Source organism: Scleropages formosus, chromosome 14 (assembly GCF_900964775.1).
Source record: "Scleropages formosus chromosome 14, fSclFor1.1, whole genome shotgun sequence".
NCBI lineage: Eukaryota > Metazoa > Chordata > Actinopteri > Osteoglossiformes > Osteoglossidae > Scleropages > Scleropages formosus.
Genome location: NC_041819.1, coordinates 2505525 through 2530529, shown reverse-complemented (window position 1 = coordinate 2530529; position 25005 = coordinate 2505525). Strand labels below are relative to the sequence as shown.

The following is a 25005-nucleotide window of genomic DNA, read 5'->3' as shown; positions in this document are numbered from 1 at the left end:
AATGCAGAACCTGAAAATGAATAACAAGATGACCTCCACAAATAGAACGAGTGTGTCCTGCTGTTTGAATAATAGGCTCTTGTGCGTCTTGTGTAAAGACGATGTTTACTTCATAGTGTCACATTTTGCTTGTAGGTGAACACAGCTGGTAGCATAGTAGTTAGTGCTGTTTCATTTGGAGCTGAAGGTTGTAGGTTCAAATCAATTAAAATGGTGTGTGAGTGACAGAGTGTGTGTGCCACTGATGTATGGATGAGTGACCCAGTGTAAGTAGTGTATCTAGCAGTGTAAGTCACTGCGGTGAATAAGGTGAGGGGGCTGATAACACTACATAGAATTTGTTGGAAGTTGCTTTGGTGAAAAGTGTGTGCTAAATAAATAACACACACCCTCTGAAAGCACTTATGCCATATGGAGTTGTGGGCAGCCAGAGCTGAACCTGGCAACACAGGGTGTAAGACTTGAGGGGAGGGGGCACACTCAGGATGGGATGCCAGTCTCTCGCAAGTCACCCCAAGCAGGGTTTGAACCCCAGACCCACTGGAGAGTAGGACCTGGTCCAACCCACTGTGCCACCACAACCCCTTAAATGAATATAAATGTAAATCATTTGTAGAGCCCTTGGGCAAGGTACTTACCCTACATAGCCCCAGTACCAGCTACCTAGTGGTGCAAATGGTTAAAAACTGTAAGCAGCTTCAACATTGTAAATTGCTTCAGTGGAAAGTATCAGCTAAATGAGTAAATCTGGGTAATTTAGAGCATTTCATGCAAGCAGTACAGTTATAAATTAGTGAAAAATGTTCACTGTCTGTCCAAAAATATGAACAGGTTTGAAGAGTGCTTTAATGTACCTTTATATATTTTAATTGCCTTTATACCACGAACTGGAGTTGAAGTTGAGATGCCCAGCATCTGAGAGTTCACAAGTAAATGGGAAATGGTGCACTTAAAAAGACTGGAGACCATTTTAATCTTTATTTCTGGCATGCAAGCCTGTGTTTTACCATTTTAAATTATGAATTCAGCTGTTGAATATAGCAGCAGAAGTAGCTGGAGACAATTAACTCTTGTATTCCATGATGTTTTTCAGAATTACTCCCCGTATGGTGTCCCTACTATTTGCCAATGTTTTAAAGTCCGTATGTTACAATGAAACATTATAATAAGTATTACTAATTCTCCAGTGCAGGATTGTGGTGGTCCAGGACCTATCCTGGAGGCGGAGGGCATAAAGCAGGGTACATCCTGGAAGGGATTCCAGTCCATCCAAGGGCAATCACACACATTCATTTACTTGTAATCATTTACACTAAGAGCAATTTACCATGAGAAAATCATCTGAACGGGGGGTGCGGTGGTGCAGCAGGTTTGACTAGGTTCTGTTAGGCTCTGGCTCACTGCGACCCCGCACGGGACAAGCGGTTTCAGACAATATATGTGTATTTGTGTGTGAATCACCTGAAATAAGTCTTTGACCTATGGGATCATACCAGAAACACACATGAATGTGGGGAGAACATGCAAGCTTCACATAGACGGAGCCAGATTTGAACCCACATCCAAACTCGTAACTCAGGAGCTGTTATGTACTAGCGCCATCCAATGTACCACTGTGTAAATAAAAGCAAACAGACAGGTCTGTCTGAGATTTCTACTATTACTGTTGTTGTTGCTGCTGTATGCAACGCAGCTTTCCAAAACAAGTCACAGTTATATCCATTTAAAGATACATATGTGATGTGGAGGGGCTGACCTTACTAAAGTAAATTAGAGCAAGGCTATCCTTGAAGTGGTACTGAACTCATGTGAACTTCCAGCCGTTGGGCTTAGATTAAGATTATTGTAAAATAGCCACAGTTCATATTAATAGGCCGTACAGGACACACAGCTTACCTGGATAAAGGAATGAAGAAGGTTAATCTATTATATTAAATCTGGGCTAGAAATGTTATCTAACATACATTCTTAATAACATGTTCGGATCAGAGAAGACTGTGGAAGAAATGACAGGCTGTCAGCTCACTTCTTCCCCAGGATTTCTGCCCTGCGTAAAGATTTCACGCAGTGAGGATCCCATTTTACGGATTCCCTGTGTTTTGCAATAAAGACACAAAGATCTGATAAATGGCTGGGGTGACAAAGAGTAACTGAAATGATTTTTTAAAGGCCAAGCGTAATGTAGGTGAGATCCAGGGAGAAAAAAAAAAACATTTGTTATAAAAATCAATAATGCACCCATCGGGGCTGGGAGTCCTCCCATTCCGCCTGACTTTCACTGTCTGTGTCATCTGCCCCGAGGACACAGGACTCCATAGCTTCACCCTTTTAGCTGAATGGAGATAAATTTCTATTCCCAAATGTAATTAAAGGGTACTCTAAGGGGTGTGAATAAACATAATTCTTTTGCACAATACACAGTTATTATTTGGGAAGTGTCACACTTGGATCCAATTAGTGTGTTTGCATTTCCAGCATGTTAATAGAAAGAGCATTGTGATTCAATCAGCTGTTTCTCTGACTTGTGAGAGGCAAGTAAGTAAAATTCTATCATTAGTTAAATTAGGTCTGCAAACATGGAAGCTCAGAGGCAGGGTGATGTGTGTAAGGTGCTGTCGCTCCACTGCCGTTACACCCCCACTCTCCTAGAGGGCGCTGTAGTGAGTCCAGGGGGCATTGTATATGTAACGTTTTAATAGAAGTACGTCGCGTTAAAACAGTTGCACTGCGTGATGGGCTCTGCATGTCGTCGTTGCTGTACTTCCCTGCACTTCTTTTCGAAGTGACAACAGGGCCGGTACTGACAGTTCCACGTTGCCGGGCTCCATAGGCACCTTTTGCGAAGAGGTAGTGTGAACGCAAGACAGCTTTATCAGCAAGAATTTACCTTCCAAGCGACAGCATTGTGCTTGTTGTCACACACTGCCTCGGGAAAAGTATTCAGACCCTTTGGGAGGTTGGACAGTAGGAACCAAGAACAGGCCCAAAGCAACATTAGAATGCATGGGATTGAAAAGGTGGCCAGTCAAAGTACTGACCTCATCTCCACTGAGAATCTGGCAGAACTCAAAAATTACTGCCCACCAGTGGTCTCCAAGAAATGAATGAGCTACAGTAAATCCATGAAGAAGTATGGGTGAGCATAACTCTTAAACAGTATACAAACATCGTAGACTGAAGCTGTTATAGCAAAAGGTGGCTCTGCCAAATATTTATACCTGGTGTCTGAATACTTATGGAAACAGTATATTTCTGTTTCTGACTTTCTTCAAAGTACCTTCTGATAGCTAATTTTCTGTCTAAAAATTTTTAAAGCATGCAGTTTGCAATAAAAAATACAAATTGAAAAAATATTTGTAACTGTCAGACCTAAAGGACTGAATACTTTTGCTAAGTGGTGGATGGTTATTGCAGCTGACATTACAGGCGTAGCAGGGATGCTGGAAGGTCTCCATGGTGGATCATGTGCCGTGTCATAAGAGCAGCAAGTCAAAGATCAATGTGAATAATGCAGTTTCCCATTAGTTGAATTTGTTTGTCATAAATTTATTTAAAATGCTACATTTTCAGACACAGCAAAGCTGTAAGGAGAGAGCTGCTTTGGACCACTGATGTTCTGAAGGCATGAAAGTTTATTCCCTGAATTATTTATTGCAATATTAAGATTAAGCAGAGTATATCCACCATCAAGCTTAATAGTCGGGCTTAAGCTGGAATGAAGCCCAGTAAAACAGTAGAAAAATATTGTGGTATCTTTAATTCCCTTGCCTAAACTCCCCATAAACCAATTCTTTCTTCACTATATAAAACAGCATTAATATTGCTCTCGCATCTTTCATCATCACCAGCCTCTGTTGCATTGTACACTTAATATCAGTTAAAGCTAATTATGGTTAATATGATGAAACATATTTATCTGGTCATATGAGGATATAACTCCAGCATCTGTTTAATCTAATGGCCAGTAGTGAAATTATTATTTCTTTAGCTGATTTTTTTTTTTTTCTCCAAAGCAACTCACGTTATTTATGCTTGTACATTGAGCGACTTACAATGATTTTCCCATTTATAAAACTAAATAAAGTAAAAGTCAGTTCAGAGTAATTAGCTTGCTCAAGGGTACTGCAGCAGGAGCCAGGTTTCGAACCCAGGTCTCGAACCCAGGTCCTTCAATTATCAGATGATGGCTCCACACACTGTCTGCTGCCCAAATACAAACGTGTCCACGGTTACTGTTCTGCCCTTACAGCACTACGACAGGGCCGTTGCTGGGAGTGGAACACACCACTTTCACGTTGTAAGTCTGTGCCCTTGAACACTCATCCTACCTGTTACCATTATTTCTTGATTCTGTCGCAAAGATTTTGTACACTATCTGTATTGTTCAGCCAGAATAATGGAATGGGTCCTGTTCAAGTATCCCTCACCAAAGTACCTGAACTGCTATGGTAAAATGTCTAGTTCAACAAAGAGATGACGTAACAGCTTTGGAGTACTTGTTAGGACACAAAGAAAGGGCCCTGAAAAGTAAAGATGGAGAGGCAGACACTTTTGATGACTAGGCCGGGTGGTGAGCTCCTCCCTTCGTCTGTGTGCAGGGCGGCGGGAGCCGAGCGGCCTCCGTAGGCCTCTGTTTTTTGAAGGGCTCCTCTGTGGCAAGGTGCCCTCAGGGTGGCAGGTCGTTTGTTAAAGTGCTCACTCAGACGTCCCGGAAATCCAACAGGTCCCACAAAGTCATCAGCCGCATAAACAGATTGATGTCGTGTAAACTAATAATGTACAATTATGTAAAATGTCACAGCGCGCGTCGGCTAATTTGCAATAGCGTTGAGTCAGCTGTCTCGCGAAATCTGCGTGAGTAATTTGGAGTAAAATTGAAATGTGTGAACATGAATGAAAGGAAGTTGGGCTGCTGGGGATGGGAATGGGAGAGGGAAGCAGATCTGATGGCGAATCGTTTCTCTGAGTGACGGGGGGAGCTGTATGATTTCCATCTTTGTGCATGCGGGGGGTTTTTTTGATCGTCATTTCATCGTCTGTTAACATACTGCAGCAGTGTCGGAACAGCGGCCAGGATGCAGGAATTCACTCGTCTGATAGATTTCCCAGCCAACGGCAAACACCCCCTCTGTATTTTGCATACAAAGATGTTTTTTGTAATGAATTTTCATGCCAGCTTTTACCGCATGCAAGCACATTTAGTGACACAGTGCTCGCAGACCAGTGTTCCTCTGCTCTAAACAAGCGATGAAATAACCAAGCGCTGATACAGATCTGTCCTTGGCATTTCAGCAGACAGCAATTGATGAAATAATACGAAACTGATTTTTTGCCAGGGTAGGGCATTTCAGCGTAAGCAAGCACTTCCTCTCTCTTGTTATCAGTTGTAAACAGCAAGCTTTACAAAAACTCCATGACTCGGATGGCCTCCGCCACCATTATATTTAGTTGACCAGATAATTTGCTGCTCTGGAGAAGGGTATACATAACAGTCCCTCCATGGTTCATACTGTCCAGACGCTGGGGACCTCGGTGTGATTTTATGAGATTGCATGCGTTAATCTTTTACTTTGTGTTAAAGTCGGTTTTTCACAACAAAAGCAAGATAATAATGTGTCTACTTGGGTTTTTCAGGGCATTGTTTTTTTTTTTTATTTATTATATTGCTTTGCAGTTCACTCAGCTGAATACACGGGATTTTTTCCTGCAGGGCGTTGGTGTGTCTTCGGTGACATGAATTTTTGACCAGTGGCAGACACCTCTGGGGAAAAAATGACTTTGTTGCTTTTTACTAAAATTATTCAAATGAGCCTAATCATAATTGAACGTCTCCTGACAGAGTAATACTTACATGTCACACCTCAGAGTTGCAGCAGCAGCAAAAGTTCCTCTGAGTTGCAGTTGGTCTTTAAGGTCTTTCAGAAAGCCATAGTTGAAAGTCAAAGACTAATTTCAGCAATAAATAGGAGAAATTGCTGCTGCTAGACAAGCAGCACATGACTATTTGGAGGTGAGACCTATAGCATTTACCAGAGCCTGGGTGAGTATTTATAGTAATTTGCCCTGGGCTACATGGCTGCATTGATACCAAAATCGTTTCTTGGCCTGCCTCCAAGCCCCTTCCTGGGAGATGTTCCAAGCTGCACGTTGAAGTTCCCAGAATCTGTGTTTCTTTAGATATCTTTAGAATGACCCCATTATACTGCATATGATTATATCGGCGACTTTTGGGCCTGTGTGGAGCAGCGGGAGGCCTGGTCCATGGGAGAATAAGCACCCTGCAGGCCTTGAAGGACATGGCACCAAGCCTTAAGTTTGTGGTGATGAGGACATAATCGGGTGCTTTTCTTGTTATTAGATTCGTCTGTGAGTTTTACTGTTCTCCCTGTAGCTTTGCCGCTGACCTCGGTTTTAACCTGGTTCTACAGATTCCCCAAAGCTGTATTAAAGAGCAGAGTAATTTTAATGTTCTCTTAGTAATTGAAAATACATTAAATATCTGTGGTGGTTAATGGAAGTATCATCACAAGAGGTCTACAATCAGAATTCTTATTCGAGTGAAAGCATTCTCACAATCCCAGCACTCAAGTGGGACTCCATCGATGAGGACTGGAGGCCTTCGACAGTTCAGCGGGGAGGTCGAGTGTGGCCTGGGGCACCTCCGGAGGTGACAAGCACTCCTTGCACCATCCTGGAGGTGATTCCTGCACGCTCACATCTGCTCCTATTTTGCGTGGGGCTGCTGCTCCCACGCTGAGATGTGTTCTGCTTCTGGGGACAATACCATGGCGGCAGCCCTGAAACCAAGAGCAAGCACTTTAATTTCCTTCCATTCACTAATGTGCAGGGCAGGCTGTTCGATTTTCAAGGTACACCCTGCCTGGAGGTTTGTAGAATCGCTGCCCCTGGTCCACACTGGGTATTTGTATACACAGCTGAAGCCCATTTCGCTGCACGTTGATTCTTGTCACTTCAGAAAAAAGTGAACATTCTGGGTGGGTAGCTCTTTGGAAGACAATATTTAGAATAGCAAGCTGGAGTTTGGTAAACGTTTTGATTGGAGAGCTATTTGGCAGGGAGGAGCCATATCTGAAGGCTTGTCAGGCTGCTTTTTGATTGCATAGCTGGGGGCTGGGCAGTCTTGTTCCCCGCGACCCCGTAGGGGACGAGCGGTTCAGAAAATGTGTGTGTGTGTGTGTAGACCAGATGTCAAGAAGAGTTTTGATTGGTGGGTTGCGTGAAATGTTCTGATTGGAGAACTGGAAGTCAGGTGGAGTGCTGATTGGACAGTTAGGCGTCAGGTGGTGTTCTGATTGGAAAACTGGGATTCAGGAGGAGTGCTGATTGGACGGTTAGGTGTCCGGCAGTGTTGTGATTGGAAAATTGGGATTCAGGAAGAGTGCTGATTGGACGGTTAGGTGTCCAGCAGTGTTGTCATTGGAGATTAGCCCCATATGTGTGGGTGTAATACAGTACACACGAGGCAAGACCTTTCCAGAAAGAAGTAACTGTGGAAGGCAGTGTATGGACATCACAGTAGCCGCCCCATGATTTTCTTATTCATCCACATTCTCACTACGATATTCCAAAATGCTGGATACATTGCAGATAAATGGTGTGTGCTTTTAGTATTTTCTCCCGATTGTTATCATTTGTTTCTCACAAGTGCATTCGTTTTGTTTTATTTTTACTAATTTCATTGCAATTAACAACAGTTAACCGTATCGAAATGAGTTAATCTGAAATGCATTGAAATCTTGCTGCACCCATAAGCCCAGATAACAGCCACACTGGAAACACTTTAATAAACGTTCTTTCTAGAAGTGTGTTATTAACAGAAGCCCGGAGAGACCACCATGTCTTCAAACTTCAGGGCATGATTCAACATGACCCCCAAATGCCTGCATTATGCTGTACAGTTCTGACTAATATTTACATCTATTACCATTTTAGTTGCATAATGAATCAAGATGTTTGATATTTTGTAGTCTGAAGTCTGACAGGGTCTATTTATTTTCATTCTCTCCGATGTTGGTAATCTAATGCTTGTGGTGGAAAGCGTGCAAAGATATGCTAATGTACGTGGCGGTACAGAGCTACAATTGGTCCAGTCCAGCTCAGGATTAAGGTAACACCTTGCTGCAGACCTGAACTACTTTTATTTCATTGTAAAAATATGTTCTGGGGTTTAACAGTAAACACACACACACACACACACACACACACACTTTCTGAACTGCTTGTCCCATATGGGGTCACGGGGAACCGGAGCCTAACCCGGCAACACAGGGAATAAGGCTGGAGGGGGAGCGGACATACCCAGGATGGGACGCCAGTCCGTCGCAAGGCACCCCAAGCGGGATTCAAACCCCAGACCCACCAGAGAGCAGGACCTTGTCCAACCCACTGCACCACCACACCCCCTAACAACAGTAAACATGTTTTTTTTTTTTAAAAAAAAAAAAAGCTACACTAAGCAACTGCTTAAAGAAGTTGCAGGATTAGGCAGTAGTGTCATTAGCCTGAAGTATCATGCAAAGTTCGTATAATAAGAAACTTTTTTTGTTTGTTGATTTATGCATTTTTATTACCTATCTACTTGCTAATAGTTACCAGCCACCAACATAAGTACCATGTTTCCAGGTGCATGGTAAGTAGTTAAAAAACATGTACAATTAGGTAACACCTTACGCTTTGTAATTGTATCAACATCTTTTCATACCATGCAAGTCTAATCTAAAGCAGACCATACTAATAAATGGAAGGTTTAATAATTGCCTGCATTTTCCCCCTCTAGTTCCAAAGGTTTTAATTTGTAGTCAGTGTTATTAGATATTATGCATAATATTTTTCATACATATTGCACATTTATGTTGCAGATGTGACAATTAGATAATGGGGCAGCTTTCTCTTTTTTAATGGTATGATGCAGTAAAAAAACTCATTAATCATGCAAAATATCTGTTACCATCTTTAACTTAATGTAATCCAAATGCACTAAGGTAATTACAGAGAAATAACATCTTATGAGTTCAAATGAAAGAAAGCACCATTAATAATGCAGTGTAGTGTTGCTGATTAAAATTCTCCTATTTGATTTTTAAAACTGTACACCTGAAACTCTCAAAAGGTTGCAGGTTCAAGGCCCAGGAATTGCCCAGCTGTAGTACCACTGAGCAAGGCCTATAAAGTACTGTATATTACTAATCCAGCTGTATTAAAACCATGTTGATTTGGATAAAACCAAGACAAATGCAAACCCAAAGTTTGGGAAGAAGTAGCTGAAAAGGGTTGATTCTCAAAATCAAAGCTATCCTGTATCTTTGCACATTTTTTCCTGAATATTGTAGTTAATGACACATTTACTGCGTCACTCCCACCAGAATACGTTGAGGATCTTTCATTACAAGGTCTGTTCTTTCGCGGTGTGGTACCAGGTTCGATATTAAAGTACCTTTCTCCTTGCTCTATCGGACCCTATATATAATAATATATAATTCCCCACTCGCCCCCTTTTTGCGGGCGGTCTTACTCCTTCAAGCTCGGGTCCTCTACCAGAGGCCTGGGAGCTTGAGGGTTCTGCGCGGTATCTTAGCTGTTCCTAGGACCGCGCTCTTCTGGACAGAGATCTCGGATGTTGTTCCCGGGATCTGCTGGAGCCACTCTCCCAGCTTAGGGGTCACAGCCCCAAGTGTTCCGATTACCACGGGGACCACTGTTGCCTTCACCTTCCACATCTTTTCTAGCTCCTCTCTCAGTCCTTGGTATTTCTCAAGCTTCTCATGTTCTTTCTTTCTGATGTTGCCATCGCTTGGGATGGCGACATCTATCACTACGGCTTTCTTCCTCTGTCCACCACTACTATGTCCGGTTGGTTAGCCATTACCAGTTTGTCAGTCTGGATCTGGAAGTCCCACAGGATCTTAGCTTGGTCATTCTCGACCACCCTTGGGGGTGTATCCCACTTTGATCCTGGGACTTCCAGCCCATACTCGGCACAGATGTTTCTGTACGCTATGCCAGCCACTTGGTTATGGCGTTCCATGTATGCCTTGCCTGCTAGTATCTTACACCCTGCTGTTATGTGCTGGATTGTCTCAGGGGCATCTTTGCACAGTCTGAACCTGGGGTCCTGTCTGGTGCGGTAGACCCCGGCCTCTATTGATCTTGTACTTAGAGCTTGTTCCTGTGCTGCTATAATTAGTGCCTCTGTGCTGTCTTTCAGTCCAGCTTTGTCCAGCCACTGGTATGATTTTTCGATATCAGCCACTTCTTCAATCTGCCGGTGGTACATACCGTGTAGGGGTTTGTCCTTCCGTGATGGTTCCTGTTCTTCCTCGTCCTCCTTCTCGGGTTTCTGCTGCCTGAGGTATCCACTAAGCATCTCATCAGTAGGGGCCATCTTCCTGATGTAGTCAAGGATCTTTGTTATTTCATCCTGGATAGTGGCTCTGACGGTCACTAGTCCTCGGCCTCCTTCTTTCCGCTTAGCATACAGCCTCAGGGTGCTGGATTTGGGGTGAAACCCTCCATGCATTGTCAGGAGCTTCCTTGTCTTGATGTCAGTGGCTTCTATTTCCTCTTTTGGCCAGCTTATTATTCCAGCGGGGTATCTGATGACCGGCAGGACGTAGGTGTTGATAGCCCGGACCTTGTTCTTCCCATTCAGCTGACTTCTCAGGACTTGTCTTACTCTCTGCAGGTATTTGGCGGTTGCTGCTTTCCTTGCGGCCTCTTCATGATTCCCATGCGCCTGCGGGATTCCAAGGTACTTGTAGTTGTCCTCAACATCTGCTATGTTGCCTTCTGGTAGTACAATCCCCTCAGTTCTGACTACCTTCCCTCTCTTTGTTACCATCCGACTACACTTATCCAATCCGAATGACATTCCGATGTCATTGCTGTAGATCCTGGTGGTGTGGATCAGGGAGTCGATGTCTTGTTCACTCTTGGCATACAGCTTGATGTCACCCATGTAGAGGAGGTGACTGATGTTTACTCCATTCCGTAGTCGGTATCCGTAGCCAGTCTTGGTGATGATCTGGCTGAGGGGGTTCAGGCCTATGCAGAACAGCAGTGGGGACAATGCATCTCCTTGGTAGATGCCGCACTTGATGGTGACTTGCGCAATATATATATATTTGTGTATATAGATATATATATATACACGGGGGGTGCGGTGACGCAGTGGGTTGGACCGGGTCCTGCTCTTCAGTGGGTCTGGGGTTCGAGTCCCACTTGGGGTGCCTTGCGACGGACTGGCGTCCCGTCCTAGGTGTGTCCCCTCCCCCTCCGGCCTTACGCCCTGTGTTGCCGGGTAGGTTCCGGTCCCCCGCGACCCTGTTTGGGACAAGCGGTTCAGAAAATGTGTGTGTGTGTGTGTGTGTGTGTGTGTGTGTGTGTGTGTGTGTGTGTGTGTGTGTGTGTATATAAAGGCAGTAGCTCTAACCACCATATATATATATATATATGTATATTTCTAGAGAGCTAGGTAGCATAGCAGTTAGAGCTACTGCCTTTGGATCCAAAGGTTGCAGATTTGAGCTTCACCTCTGGCTGTAGTACCCTTGAGCAAGGTACTTACCCTAAGTTGCTCCAGTAAAATTACCCAGCTTTATAAATGGGTGAATAATTGTAACCTCAACAGTGTAAGTTGCTTTGGAGAAAAGTGTCAGCTAAATGAACTAATATATATTTATCTCAATTTACACTATGCATGTTTGTGTCAATTCAGCTGTGCCTTACCTTTAATTAGTATTAGTATTGGTAGCTGTCTTGAAAATGTGTTACTATGTGCACATGCATTTGCTCTGTACGGAGTCTGTTAGCTTCTTCTCACAACAGGCAACACATTACTTGAGCACCCTGCAGTGGGTTTAGCATGGTTAACAAACTACTGTAAATGGCAAATAACCCAAACTTCAATGTAAGCCTTTTGCATAATTCATAAACTCTACATGTATCCATTCATTTTGAAGTTTTTTTTTTTCTGTGCATATTTGAGTCTCAGGGATCTTGCTTTTAACTCATAAATAAAGAGCGAGAGATGCTATAGTGACCGAGCTTAACACAGTGGAAGTGTGACAAGTGTGTTGCGCTTTGAGTCACCTGAACTCCTCCTCCTGTCCAAAGCGTCCAAAGGATCCTGCTGGCTGTCTGTCACAGCGGGGCCACGGGGACGTGGGGGAGGGGCTCTCGGGGGCTTAGCCGGCAGCGTCGCCTTGTCTCCCTGCCGGCTCATCTGCCGAGCAGCGACCTGCTCAAGAAAGAAATACCCAGATAAAGTACCCAGAATCCCCTGCCTTCAAGCGCTTGCGAAACTCTCATCTTTTTGCAGGGGTGCGATGTTAGTGAATTATCACATCGGCGATTCAGTCAGACTCTCTGCCCTTTTATGAAAGCGTGCACCAGGGACTCGCAAAGATGAACGTTTCTTTTGAACTTAAATTGCTGTTTGATGCACGGTTTAATTAAATGCGATATCATTCCCACCTAATACTGCCTTATGACACAGCCATGCCCATTAGCAGGATAAATAGTATACATTAATAACGTGTCACAGCTTTGCGATACTTCCAGTGTCCGAAATGGGATTTCTTCAGGGGTGAAGGTGAGGTGAAGGTCTATGCTCATCTCATCATGCCCCGTCACAATTAAAATGTCACATTGAAGGCAGAACAAAAGAAGCATGAGGTGGTGTTTGCAGCTCGCTTCAGCTGCCGAATTCTCCCCGAAAGGTTAGTGTCTGGGCTGCTGGATGTATTCTCAGTGAGGACCAAACTGCACTGTACAAACCATGGAGCCATGGTAAAAAAATTTTTAAAAAAAGGCGGAGAAATAAAGGGTGATATAAAGTATAATGAAACACAACGAAATACTCGCTGGAGCTGTGTCTATTCTGTTTGGCACATATTTAGAAATGTGGGTTGATATGGACAGAAAATGTCCATTGATATGATATTGTAATGTGACATGCACTGAGTAATCGTTGCCATTTCTTTTGTTATGTAATGTTAAAAAGTGTGACTTTAACATGGGGGTCACATGCGAAGCACTGATGAGTTCAGATTAAGATCAAATATACAGTACCATCCTTTTTTTCTGTGTAGTATTTTTATGGAGGCAGGAAACATCGTGAATCTCTGACTGAGCTCTATGGTGTAATGAGCGGACGCAAAGGCGTGGATTTCCCGCTTCACACCTCGCCGTAGGGTGAACGTCGGAGAGATGCTGTCACTGTGCGGCTCCTAGGATTAGGGCTGATCTCCAAAGAAGCCTTTTCAGAGCTGAAGGAAGTCGAAGGCAGTTCGTGAGGCTGACGTGGAGATGGTATGACAGAGAGAGGCTGCCGAGACCTGCGCTGAAACCTACCGCTGAACCGTTCTCGATCACTCAGCTCTATCGCTCACGTAGTCTTCTGAACATCTCAAGAGTCGCTGTGACGGCAGACTGGGGAAATTAACTTAATGAACTTTAACTAACCTTACAGGTGTACGGAAGACCCAGAGGAGCATTTGGAAAGGCTGTGTTATGCCAAGAGAAAGTGCCTCCTCTCCTCTGGGCGAGCCTGAATGGAAAGTGCGGCGAGCCACAGAAAATGAGTCTTAGCGTCCCGAAAATCCGACTGAGGACACGCATCATCCTCCAGACGGCGCGGCTTTAGTGCTGCCGTCTGACTCGGAGTTACTTTAATGTTGCGCTAATGTATGTAGCGCAGTGTGCTAAGCCTATCAGCATCACACGCGGTCGTTCTGGGCGGGGGGCTGTGCGTTTTAATCAAACTCACTGTCTTCTGAGCAAAACCCCAGTTGAGTCCTCTGAGCTGGAATGAGCTCCCTGGAACCCATAGAGATGCAATATGTCAGTTTTACTTACGCCTGTCATTAATCAATTAAAGCGGTCCCGCAACTTCCTGCATCTTGATGCATTGTTAGATGTGTTCCTCCTGCTAGTTGCCCAGCTGCCAGCGAGGGAACCGCTCATGGGGGAATCAGTCATAAGGCCCCCGCAAAGATCTCCTTCCTCAACCTTGGACATGGATCTCCGGCTCATGCCGGGCTGCCGAAGCGTCTCCTCTCGCTCGTTCGCCGAGGCTAAATTTGCGGTTTCCCCTTTGGCAGCATGCAATTGTGTGAAGGCCAGCGACCTGGAATTGTGTCATTAAGGATAATTATGGACAATTATGTGGCAGGGAGCTGTGCTGGGCGTGAGGGTAGGGACGGCTCTCCGTCCGCTGCCGACCCACGCCACCTCTGCTGACCTGGGAGGAGAGCGGGCCCCCTGGGCCACGGTGAGCAGACTCATATGTCCCCTCCAACATCTCACTCTGCCATTAACTGCCTTTGTGGGTGGGGTTTGAGGAAGTGACAGGCAGACTGAGGGAAGATGGGCAATAATTAGAGCGCTGAGATCGCTGCTCCGGGTCGGCAGGAGAACAGTACCTCCTTCGTTTGTCTCCCCATTGCTGCGATCGCACCACAGCCCTCGGTGTCCGTGGCTTCTTGAGCTGTTGGGACAAAAGGCCAGTGTCCGGGGAAGAGGCTTGTGCCAGAAGTGTTGAAAAAGGATTAAAGAGGCAGCGTCTAACAGTTGTGTGAGGAGTGGCGGGCAGCTGATAATGCAGTGGATAGGGCTGCTGCCTTGGGATGTGGAGGTTGCAAGTTCCAACCATGCTTCTGCTGTAGTGCTCATGAGAAAGGTCCTAACCCTAAATTCCTTCGGAAAAATGACCTTGTTGTATGTTTGGGAAAATCGGTGAAAGTAGCCTAACAGTGTAAGTTGTGTGGAGAAAAGCGTTAGTTGAACGAATAAATGTAAATGAGCGTATGGAAGGTCCGCCTCCAAGGTTTAATATACATTCGAAGCCCCCATCTATAACCCTGGCTTGTGACAAAATAGTATAGGATACCAGAGTTCCCCAAAACTTATTTACTGCTCATTTTCCTTAGTATAAAATGTTGTGTTTCACAGAAAACAAAGCGCTGAACGAGTCATATGCAGATTAATCTACATTAGGAGATTTTTTCGCATCTAGTGTTAGCAGTCTGCTCCCACAAGGGAAACGAGCTATTCGCAGTATTTCAAAGCTGGAAAACATACTTCTGCTCCCAGCAGTACTGTGACACTCCTTGGTATGTCTGGCAGTGAACGGAAACAAGGCATCAACTGGTAGTTTTTATTTAATATGCAGTACATATACACACACACACACATTTTCAGAACCGCTTGTCCCATACGGGGTCGCGGGGAACCAGAGCCTACCCGGTAACACAGGGCGTAAGGCCGGAGGGGGAGGGGACACACCCAGGACGGGACGCCAGTCCGTCGCAAGGCACCCCAAGCGGGACTCAAACCCCAGGCCCACCGGAGAGCAGGACTGTGGTCCAACCCACTGCACCACCGCGCCCCCCTTGCAGTCCATATAAATAACAATAATTACACGCAAGTTATTCATTCATTAAGTCTCACACACACACACTCATTCATTCACTCATACACCAAGGGCAATTTACAGTCACCAACTCATTTGAAGTACATCATCTTTGGACAGTGAGAGGAAACCAGAGCACCTGGAGGATACCCATGTGAACACAGAGGGAACCCCACACTGTCTCCGCTGGATCTGAACCCGCATCTAAACCCACAGCCCAGAAGTCTGCCCTTCTCTTTTAGCACTACACACAAACTAACTCTATCCTAGACACCGCAGTGAGGGCATGGTGGCACAGCAGGTTTGGCCAGGTCGTGCTCTTTGGCGGGTCTGGGATTTGAGTCCTGCTTGGAGTGCCTTGTGACAGACTGGCATCCTTTCCTGGGTGTGTCCCCTCCCCCTCCAGCCTTGCACCCTGTGGCGCTGGGTTAGATTCTGGTTCACCGCGATCCTGCTTGGGACAATCGGCTTCAGCCAATGTGTGTGTGTGTGTGGACACTGCAAAAAAGAAGGTGCCCTAGGAGCTGAGAAAATGAAAACAAAATGTCCTACCAGATGACCACAAGCAGAAATTAAATATTTAACACAATAATTAGAAGCCTTGGACCCCCAACACCTCCATCCTGGCCTCTGAGTGATGCTGTTGACCTCTTATTACTGACAACTTGCAAGCACAACTTATTGGCTGTAACACACACAATTCTCCATAAAGGTTATATAGTTGCAGTCCATTTGGCAAACATTTTATGTATTGTGACCAAAAACCGTGCCAGTTTTTAAATGCTAATTATCTATGTTTAATTGGAGTTTTGTGTAAACAACTTTTTGGACACACCCAGCTGTCTGTTATGTAAAACGTGTATAAATACCCACCAACCTTGACGCCCCCACATGCTTTGTTTTCCACTTCTACACTTACATTAATTCATTTAGCAGATTTATTAACAGTTGATGGCGAGGATAGGCGATCAAGAGAGAAGTGGGTATGAAAGAGATGTGTTTTGACATTTCTTGAAAGTTCAGAAGGTTTCAGCAGTTCTGAGGGTCAGAGGGAATCCATTCCAGCACAATGGAGCCAGAACTGAGAACATCTGGACATCTGAATTTGGACCTCTACTGCATGAGACCACAAACACAGCCAGAGGTGGTGGAGCATAGCAAAGCATAAAGCCACCAGCGCCCCACCGCAACCTAGAATGGTGTCACAAGGGGTTGGGTCAAAAGCCTTGATGGACAGAAAGTACAAGCTTTCTCACAAGCACTGAGCAAACCTGATTAGTGCACTAAGCATTCACACAAACACACAGTGTAGTACTTTAACTGAAATCTGGTTTCCTGAGAAATCAGGTTCACTGTTGACTTTGACCAGAGTAAAACTGAAGTATTTTTACCAGGTTTCCTGCAGAATGCTCCAGAATCAAGAATGAGACAGCTGAAGGACAGAAAGCTGAGAGCGTCCCCAGTCAGAGGGATTATGCACTAGGCTGGACTGGTCACTTATACACACACACACACACACTTTCTGAACCACTTGTCCTATACAGGGTCATGGGGAGCCAGAGCCTAACCTAGCAGCTCAGGGCATAAGGCCAGAGGGGGAGGGGACACACCCAGGACAGGACACCAGTCCATTACAAGGCACCCCAAGCAGGACTTGAACCCCAGACCTACTGAAGAGCAGGACCCGGTTCAACCCACTACGCCACCGCGCCCCCCTGGTTTACTTCCATAGTGGAAAAAATTGGGAGGACTTGGAATTTTAAAAGAGTTTGTGTGGGTCATTCTTCACAGTGTTGACCATGTTTTTAACCATTGCACAGAAGCTGAACGCAGTTGTTGCAGAAGAGGAGTGATGTGAGGACTCTGTTCACTGAAGGGGGGTCTCCGAACAGTTTAATCCCTCATTCAGTTTTACAAGGTGAAAAATGCAAGTCCAGCTTCGCATTTGACGCCCCCCCCCCCCCCCCCCCCCCCCACACACACACACACACACACACACACACACACAAAAATGTATGCCATTTTCAAACTGGTTTAATTACTCTGAAATAACTTGTGAGCAACATAATTATTGAAAGCCCTCACATGAAAAATTATGTTAATGTGTCGTTTCTGTACACAGTGCAATGTGGCAAATTAATCAAAATCACGTCCAATTAGTTTGTTGTGTGGGAGGGGGGGTGGGGGAGGCTGTGCGTTTTAATCAAACCCACTGTCTTCTGCGCAAACCCCACTTGAGTCCTGTGAGCTGGAATGAGCGCTCGGAAACCCAGAGAGACGCAATATGGCTCGTATTCGTTATTAATTTGTGATTTACCAAAATCGGCAGGAATTTAGAAACTGAACGCTTCCAGAACTTTCACTTGTGACATTGAACCCTGTCTGCTGATTTCAAAGCTGATTTTTAAACAATGACATTTGTTCTCCTTTCTGTATTCCTTGTATCTAGAAAGAAAACACTATGAGCTTGACTGGTCAAATTGAGGTAATGTGAACGTAAACATAATTTAGCAAGAAAATTAACAGGAATATTAGGAGATACAGTTTAATGGAGGCTTTATAACCTGTTCTGAAGTTGCGACGATCGTCTCATTGCATCCTGAGATCCAGATTTGTTGTGTTTCTAAGTAAAAACAGTGCTGCCAGATGTGAGTACTTTGTATGAGCGATACATGTTTACAGCACCAGGTATCGCATGTTGCTGTGCTGTCGGGAGCCCTTAATAGTGGAGGGATCCTGCACATTAATTTCCAGAAACAGTCATCTCCAGGTTTATAAATCCGTGCTCCCAGACACCCCATCAGCAGTACCAGACATCCACATGCAGGAGATGGAGTTCCAGGATGGAAGCTACCTGCTTTCTGGACGGAGTCCATGCCAGCTGCGGTTCCAGCATGTGGCTCCTCTGTCAGGCCAGTGAGGGAGGAATCAGCTCCCCTCTACTCTGCCAGTGTAGGGGGTCTGCGTTCCAGTCTACGTCCCTATCTGCAGATTTTAGGAGGGGGATCTATGGCCCCCTCTGCTCATTCTCTGTCTCCCATCCACTCGCTCCAGGAGGACGGCTGGATCCGGCTACTGGAAGTGAGACGTTAAACACGGGTTGCACACCTGGGTGTTGAGCAAACTTTCACCCAGGTTGTACATGTAAACATGATTAATCACCCATATGGTGTTAGCCTTATATGTCCCACTGGATGCTCAACATGTAAACATCTTTCCAGAAACGCATTAGGTAAGTCTAGATCGCCACCTGGCATACAAATAGATCAAATAGAAACGTTTTCCTTGTTTCTCCCAGTGTGACCTTAAACTCTTTTTGACTCAGTGTATTTCATATTAAGTAGAGACAGCGTATTTTTAACATATAGACAGTTTAATTAGTATATGAGATTAACCACAGGTGAAAATATATTACGCATATTACAATGTGGCTGGACTGTGTACGAGATTCCATCATGTTCAGAAAATGTGAACTTGTGCTAATACCACACAGCTCTAATGAATAACAGTGCCAGGAGGAGAAGCATCTAACGCAGCACTTTTTGAGTGCTTTTGCATACGGCCGTGTCTCTACGTGTGCGTGTGCTTCATCATCTGAGACAGCCACAGAGAACGAGCACGTGCTCCGCCGCCCGCAGTCATCGCCATGGTGACTGGTGACCGCCCGCATTCCCCTGTGTCAGTCTGCAGTACCCCAGGACGCTGTTCCTTCCTAACCGGGCTTGTACCCAAAGGTCGACCGACATTTGCTGGGGAGTCACAGTTCTTTCGAAGAGCTAGGCCGTGATGTCGCAAAGACAGGTGTGGACACGGGGGGTCTCCATCGCCCTGTTTGGTTGAGTCAGCAGGGAGCATTAAGCTAAGGACACAGACATTGTAGCCCCATGACCTTAAGGTTGACTGTTGACTGCTGCAGTACCCTTAGGTAAGGTACCTAACCTGAATTTCTCCAGTACCAGCCATGCAAAGAAAAATAGTAATAAAATGGTTTTTAGGCAAACAACTTGGTGCTGCACATCACTGGCTGTTTCACCGCCAGCTCTCCATTAGCGCCTTTGGCAGCTGGCCTCATCAAACTCATTTGGAGGCGTCTCAGACAGCTTCCTCCTGTTGGTCACGCCCTTCCGAGGGCCTCCCACCTCTGCTTTGTGGACTGTAGGTGGTAGAATTTACTCAAACCAGGGCTTTGGAGAAACATTAGCCTCCGGGGCTTGTGTACACCGGCGGATGCCAGACAGCTGCACACACTGCATGAACATCACAAGCTCTAAATTCAGCGCAGCGGAGACCATATGGATGTACGAATATGTGCTCCATCACTGTCAGTCGATCTGAAATCAGTCCGCCCAAGCTGAACGCTGGACATCTAAATATGAGCTCTATGACTCTCACCTGATCAAAATCCAGTCCAACGGGGTACAAAGATGCGTGTAAGCAGTTACACACACACACACACACATTCTCTGAACCGCTTGTCCCATACGGGGTCGCGGGGAACCGGAGCCTAACCCAGCAACTCAGGGCGTAAGGCTGGAGGGGGACGCCAGTCCATCACAAGGCACCCCAAGTGGGACTCGAACCCCAGACCCACCGGAGAGCAGGACCCGGTCCAACCCACTGCACCACCGCACCCCCTGTAAGCAGTTATTTAAGGGATAAACTTTGTAGCATGTGGGAGTGTGAAAGTGAATCATCTGTTACACATAGGAAAGGAAAAACTGCGTTTTGAACCAAAAAAAAGGTCACGTCTAGGAGTGTTTGTAAGAATTTGCAAGTTGGACACTTATCCAGGTTTGTCATTGTCACAACCCTGTAAGGTCTTTGTGTGACCTCAGGTGCAGAGTTCTGATTGGGCGGCCACAGGAAGTTGTTTGCTGATGTCGTCAGCAGAGGAAGTGATGTAGGCGTCGGCTGGAGCCCTGATCCGCCACTGGTTTGGGCGAATCCCTGAAGGATACCTTTGACATGCCTTCTGACACAAGCCATTATCCCGTTTTCCCCTGTGAAAGCAAAGACGTACAAATCAGAGACAGGATGTCATTTGTGGAATATCAGTGTCAGAAGTTACTTCATTCTTATGCATAGTAAATGCACGTTGATAAGGTCAGTTCATAGCTGCTGATGGCGGTTCAGTTGTTACAGACCCTGTTCCCAGACTCTTTGCAATTATCATATTCATTTAAAATGTCAGTCAGTATTGAAGTTGTATCTTTTGTTCCATTTTAACATCATTTCCAGTGATGTCCTCTTGCCACGCTGCTACCTTTCCTAGGCCTTGTCTAACACTCAGTGTCTTTCTGCGTGTCACTTATATATCATTATGTGGTAATTATATCACTGCCAACATGTGGTTCTTTTTACTAGAGATTGACCTGGTGTCTACAGGGATACAAGACAGGCTCCCCCAGTCCCTGAAAAATAGAGTGCAGTCTGTGTTTTGCATCTGAAACTTTTTTTTTTTTTTACTTTTTTAGTACCGCAATATGGCATTTTCTATCACCAAAGCCTGCATTTCACAGCGTGAGTGTCAAAGTTGAAAACTATTTAGAAAATGGTACATATTTAAATCAGCGAAAAACTCAAAGTTTCATAATCCTGATTAAGATTTTACGGTAATCTTGAGCAGGAAGTGAAAGCATTCAGGGACAGTGGTTCACACTCTGAACATGACTGCTCCAGGTCTTTTGGACATGTCACCTTGGAGGTCCACGTCTTTCAAATGCGTCACCATGGAGAGCCAGGTCTTTCAGATAAATCACTATGGAGGTCCAGGTGTTTGACACTGTTACTGTGGAGGCCCAGGTCTTTCAAAGGTGCCACTGTGGAGATCCAGGTCTTTCACACTGCTACTGTGGAGGTCCAGCTCTTACAAAGGGATCACCATAGAGAACCAGGTCTTTCAAACATGTCACCATGGAAGTCCAGGCATTTCACACTGTTACTGTGGAGGTCCAGGTCTTTCAAAGGTGCCACCGTGGAGATTCAGGTCTTTCACGCTGCTACTGCGGAGGTCCAGGTCTTTCACACATGCTTCCATGGAGGTCCATGTCTTTTAAACATAACACCGTGAAGGTCCAGGCATTTCACACTGTTACTGTGGAGGTACAGGTCTTACAAAAGGATCATCATAGAGATCCAGGTCTTTCAAACATGTCACCACGGAAGTCCAAGCATTTCACAACTATTACTGTGGAGGTCCAGGTCTTTCACACATCCCTCCCTGGAGGTCCAGGTCTTTCAAACATATCACCATGGAGGTCCAGGCATTTCACACTGTTACTGTGGAGGTCCAGGTCTTTCAAAGGTGCCACCGTGGAGATCCAGGTCTTTCACACTGCTACTGTGGAGGTACAGGTCTTTCAGACATGTTACCGTGGAGATCCTTTTAGCACGTATTACCACAGCATTCAAGGTCTTTCAAGCTGTGCTGCAAGGCAGCTTCAGGTCTTTTGAATTGTGTTACTGGAGAGAACAGTAAAATGGTTGTAGCTTGTGTGGGAATAACACTGTGAAGATTGATGTGTGAGAGAAGAACGGGCCGAGTGTATGCATGTGCGAGCGTGCTTTAGTTACAGTATATGAAGGAGATTGCTGACAGGAAACTGTTTGCACAATCGCCATTTCTCTTCACTTCCCTCTGTCAGCAGGGAGGTGAACTGCAAGGAGCCACTACATGTTAGTGCTCACAGTTACTACAGCTGTTGCGGTATTACTATAGTATTATGCTACAAAAATATGGGACCTGGAACACCCCTCCCCCACCCTTCTGAGTTGAGTTGCTGTGCTCGAGCATTCTGGGATTAAGGAGACAAGCCCAGTAGAGAGCTACTGATGTGCGTGAGATGCCATGTTTCATTCAGCAGCCTCCTCCCTGAGAAAATGTCCACCAAATCTTTTTTTTTCCAATGGAAATTATCCGGCAGGATGACGAGCACCTACATTTATGCGATGATGGAATATGAGGGACAGAGCACTAAATCGTTTGATTATATGATCCCTTGACTTCCTGATCACAGGGCAAGCAGTAATAGCGTTTTAACATTAAGCCATGTAATAAAATGTTATTGAGGAACTGTACGGAGTGTGGACTGAAGCCTCTTTTATCTTGGGCCGAAAGCGATATTTATTTCTGTGTGTGTGTGTGTTTTAACCAGAGTTTGGCAGTTTCCAGTCTGTTCCTCTCTCGCTGTTTGATTGTGATCTGCAGCGCTTCCTGTCATTGATCTGAGCGAGGGAGCGGGAGATCCGTCAGCCATCGCGTTTGTGCTGAGCCCTGTACCTGTCTGCTCTGTGTGTGTCCCGCTGCAGGAACTTCTATTACATCACGCTGCTAAGGGACCCCGTGTCGCGCTACCTGAGCGAATGGAAACACGTACAGCGAGGCGCTACCTGGAAGACCTCGCTGCACATGTGCGACGGGCGGTCGCCCACGCAGGACGAGCTGCCTGCCTGTTATCCGGGGGAGGACTGGTCGGGCGTGTCTCTGCACGATTTCATGGACTGCTCTTCGAACCTGGCCAACAACCGGCAGGTGCGCATGCTGGCCGACCTGAGCCTGGTGGGCTGCTACAACCTGTCCTTCATGAGCGAGAGCGAGCGCAGCCACATCCTGCTGAGCAGCGCCAAGACCAACCTGAGGAACATGGCCTTCTTCGGCCTCACCGAGTTCCAGCGCAAGACCCAGTACCTGTTCGAGCGGACGTTCCGCCTGCGCTTCATCTCCGCCTTCACGCAGATCAACAGCACGCGCGCCGCCGGCGTGGACGTGGGCGAGGACGTGCGCCAACGCATCGAGGCGCTCAACATGCTGGACGTGCAGCTGTACGAGTACGCCAAGGACCTGTTCCTGCAGCGCTTCCAGTACGTCCGGCAGCAGGAGCGCCAGCAGGAGCGGCTCAGGAGGCGGCAGGAGCGACGCCGGCTGCGAGAGCAGAGGGCCTTCCTGTCCCAGCAACGGCGGGAGAACGAGGAGGACGAGGAGACGGTGGTCACCACTGAGGACTACACCAGCCAGGTGGCACGCTGGTGATGATGTCATCGGTATGAGCACACCAGGAGGGAACATCTGGAAGAAAGGGACAAAGAGACCAGCATCTCTCTCTCTCTCTCTCTTTTTCATCTCCATTTCTCTCTCAGCTTTAATGTAATCTGGTCTAATGTAATGTTTTCTGTCATGAAATTGCCAAGCCTGTGACTCTCTACGCAGCAATGCCTTGGAGTATCCTTCGGTGTCTTAAATATTCGAACGGATGCTGTTCTTGCAATGGCGCTTGTCTGTGACAGTTGTATTTATTGAATTTATTCCTTATTTTTAGCTTCTGGGTAGCACCTCCACCTGCTCTCCATCATGGCTATTATCATTATGCATATCACAGAGTCTCCTCATAGCGGGTAAATGAAGCCTAAAGGTGACACGAAAAAATAAGTCAAGCATATTGATTTTTATAATAAGAATTTGTGACGGCCTGTGGGTGGATATCAATCAACACTCTGGAAAATCTCTCTCTGTGACAAGGCCCCATTATCTCAAATCAAAATGACACAGCAAAGTGGCTGCTGACACGTGTAGCAGCGCGTCGGGGAGGACGGGAGCCCGCGTCCACCTGGCGAGAAGACAGGCAGACGAGTAAATGAAGACCTACTTTCGGCGTGTTCGGCATGCCCTGTGTCTGCGGGCTCTCGAGTCAAAGCATCGATTTCACCAAGAGCCATTTCGCCGTTTTATCGATCGGCGGACGCGCGGTTGATGGCTCACAGCCGGACGGCGGGGAATCAGAGAACAGCAGCGAAGCTGAAATATAGAAAAATAAAGACTGAGGAACGACAGCTAGGAAGTTAAGTTTGACGTAGGCGTTAAAAGCAGAGCCAGTTCCCCCTCCTTGCCTTGCCTCCCCCGTTGATGATGCATTTGGCATATCAGGTGCTTAGTGTCAGCTGTGAGACCGCGGGAAGCTCTGGACTCCCACCATCTCTGTCAGTTTCCCGCAAGCCTTTGATCACCTGAAGACACACACCACGTTGTGCACAGTTTTCCCGCACACATTATTATTATTATTATTATTATTATTATTATGCTTTGGTTTGGGAAATGGGTTTGGAATCCAGCTCCTTACACTGACTTGGGCTGCTGCGTGTAATACACACGTGGGGGAGCAAAGCAGAGATGGGTATGTTATTGTACCATGTCACATAAACCTTTTTTTTGTTTGACTCAAGGCATCTACGAAAACAAGAATATCGATATTTGCAGATTGTCGGGAAACGAGAAGGGAAAAAAATGCAGTGATATTTTGACACAGTTCCATTTAAACATTAGAACCGCTCACAATTGTTTTCGCAGAAGGCCTTTTATCCTTTTAAAATGCAAAACGGTTTGAATCAAACTGCATGTACAATGCTGGTAGTGTGCAACTTGTTAGCGAGTGAATAAAAAAAAACACCTTTAGCCTTTGTGTGATGATATGATTGTATTATCTGTGTTCCATACACTTGAGTGAAATGTCATATGCCTCATCTAGACATCTGCAGAACCTGTAGGAGAAGGTGTGTGGAAGACCTGCCGCTCTGTGTCTCTT

At 45.8% G+C, this 25005-nt stretch overlaps 1 protein-coding gene across 1 annotated transcript in view; it reads left to right on the top strand.

The window, feature by feature from the left end:
- Positions 1-23459, top strand: part of LOC108942683 (heparan-sulfate 6-O-sulfotransferase 3-B-like) — a 96119-nt gene extending 72660 nt beyond the window's left edge. The window contains exon 2 of the mRNA XM_018766144.2: positions 22739-23459. Coding sequence (XP_018621660.1) covers positions 22739-23459 — 721 coding nt within the window. The remainder of the gene's footprint in view (positions 1-22738) is intronic.
- The last annotated feature ends 1546 nt before the right edge of the window (positions 23460-25005 follow it).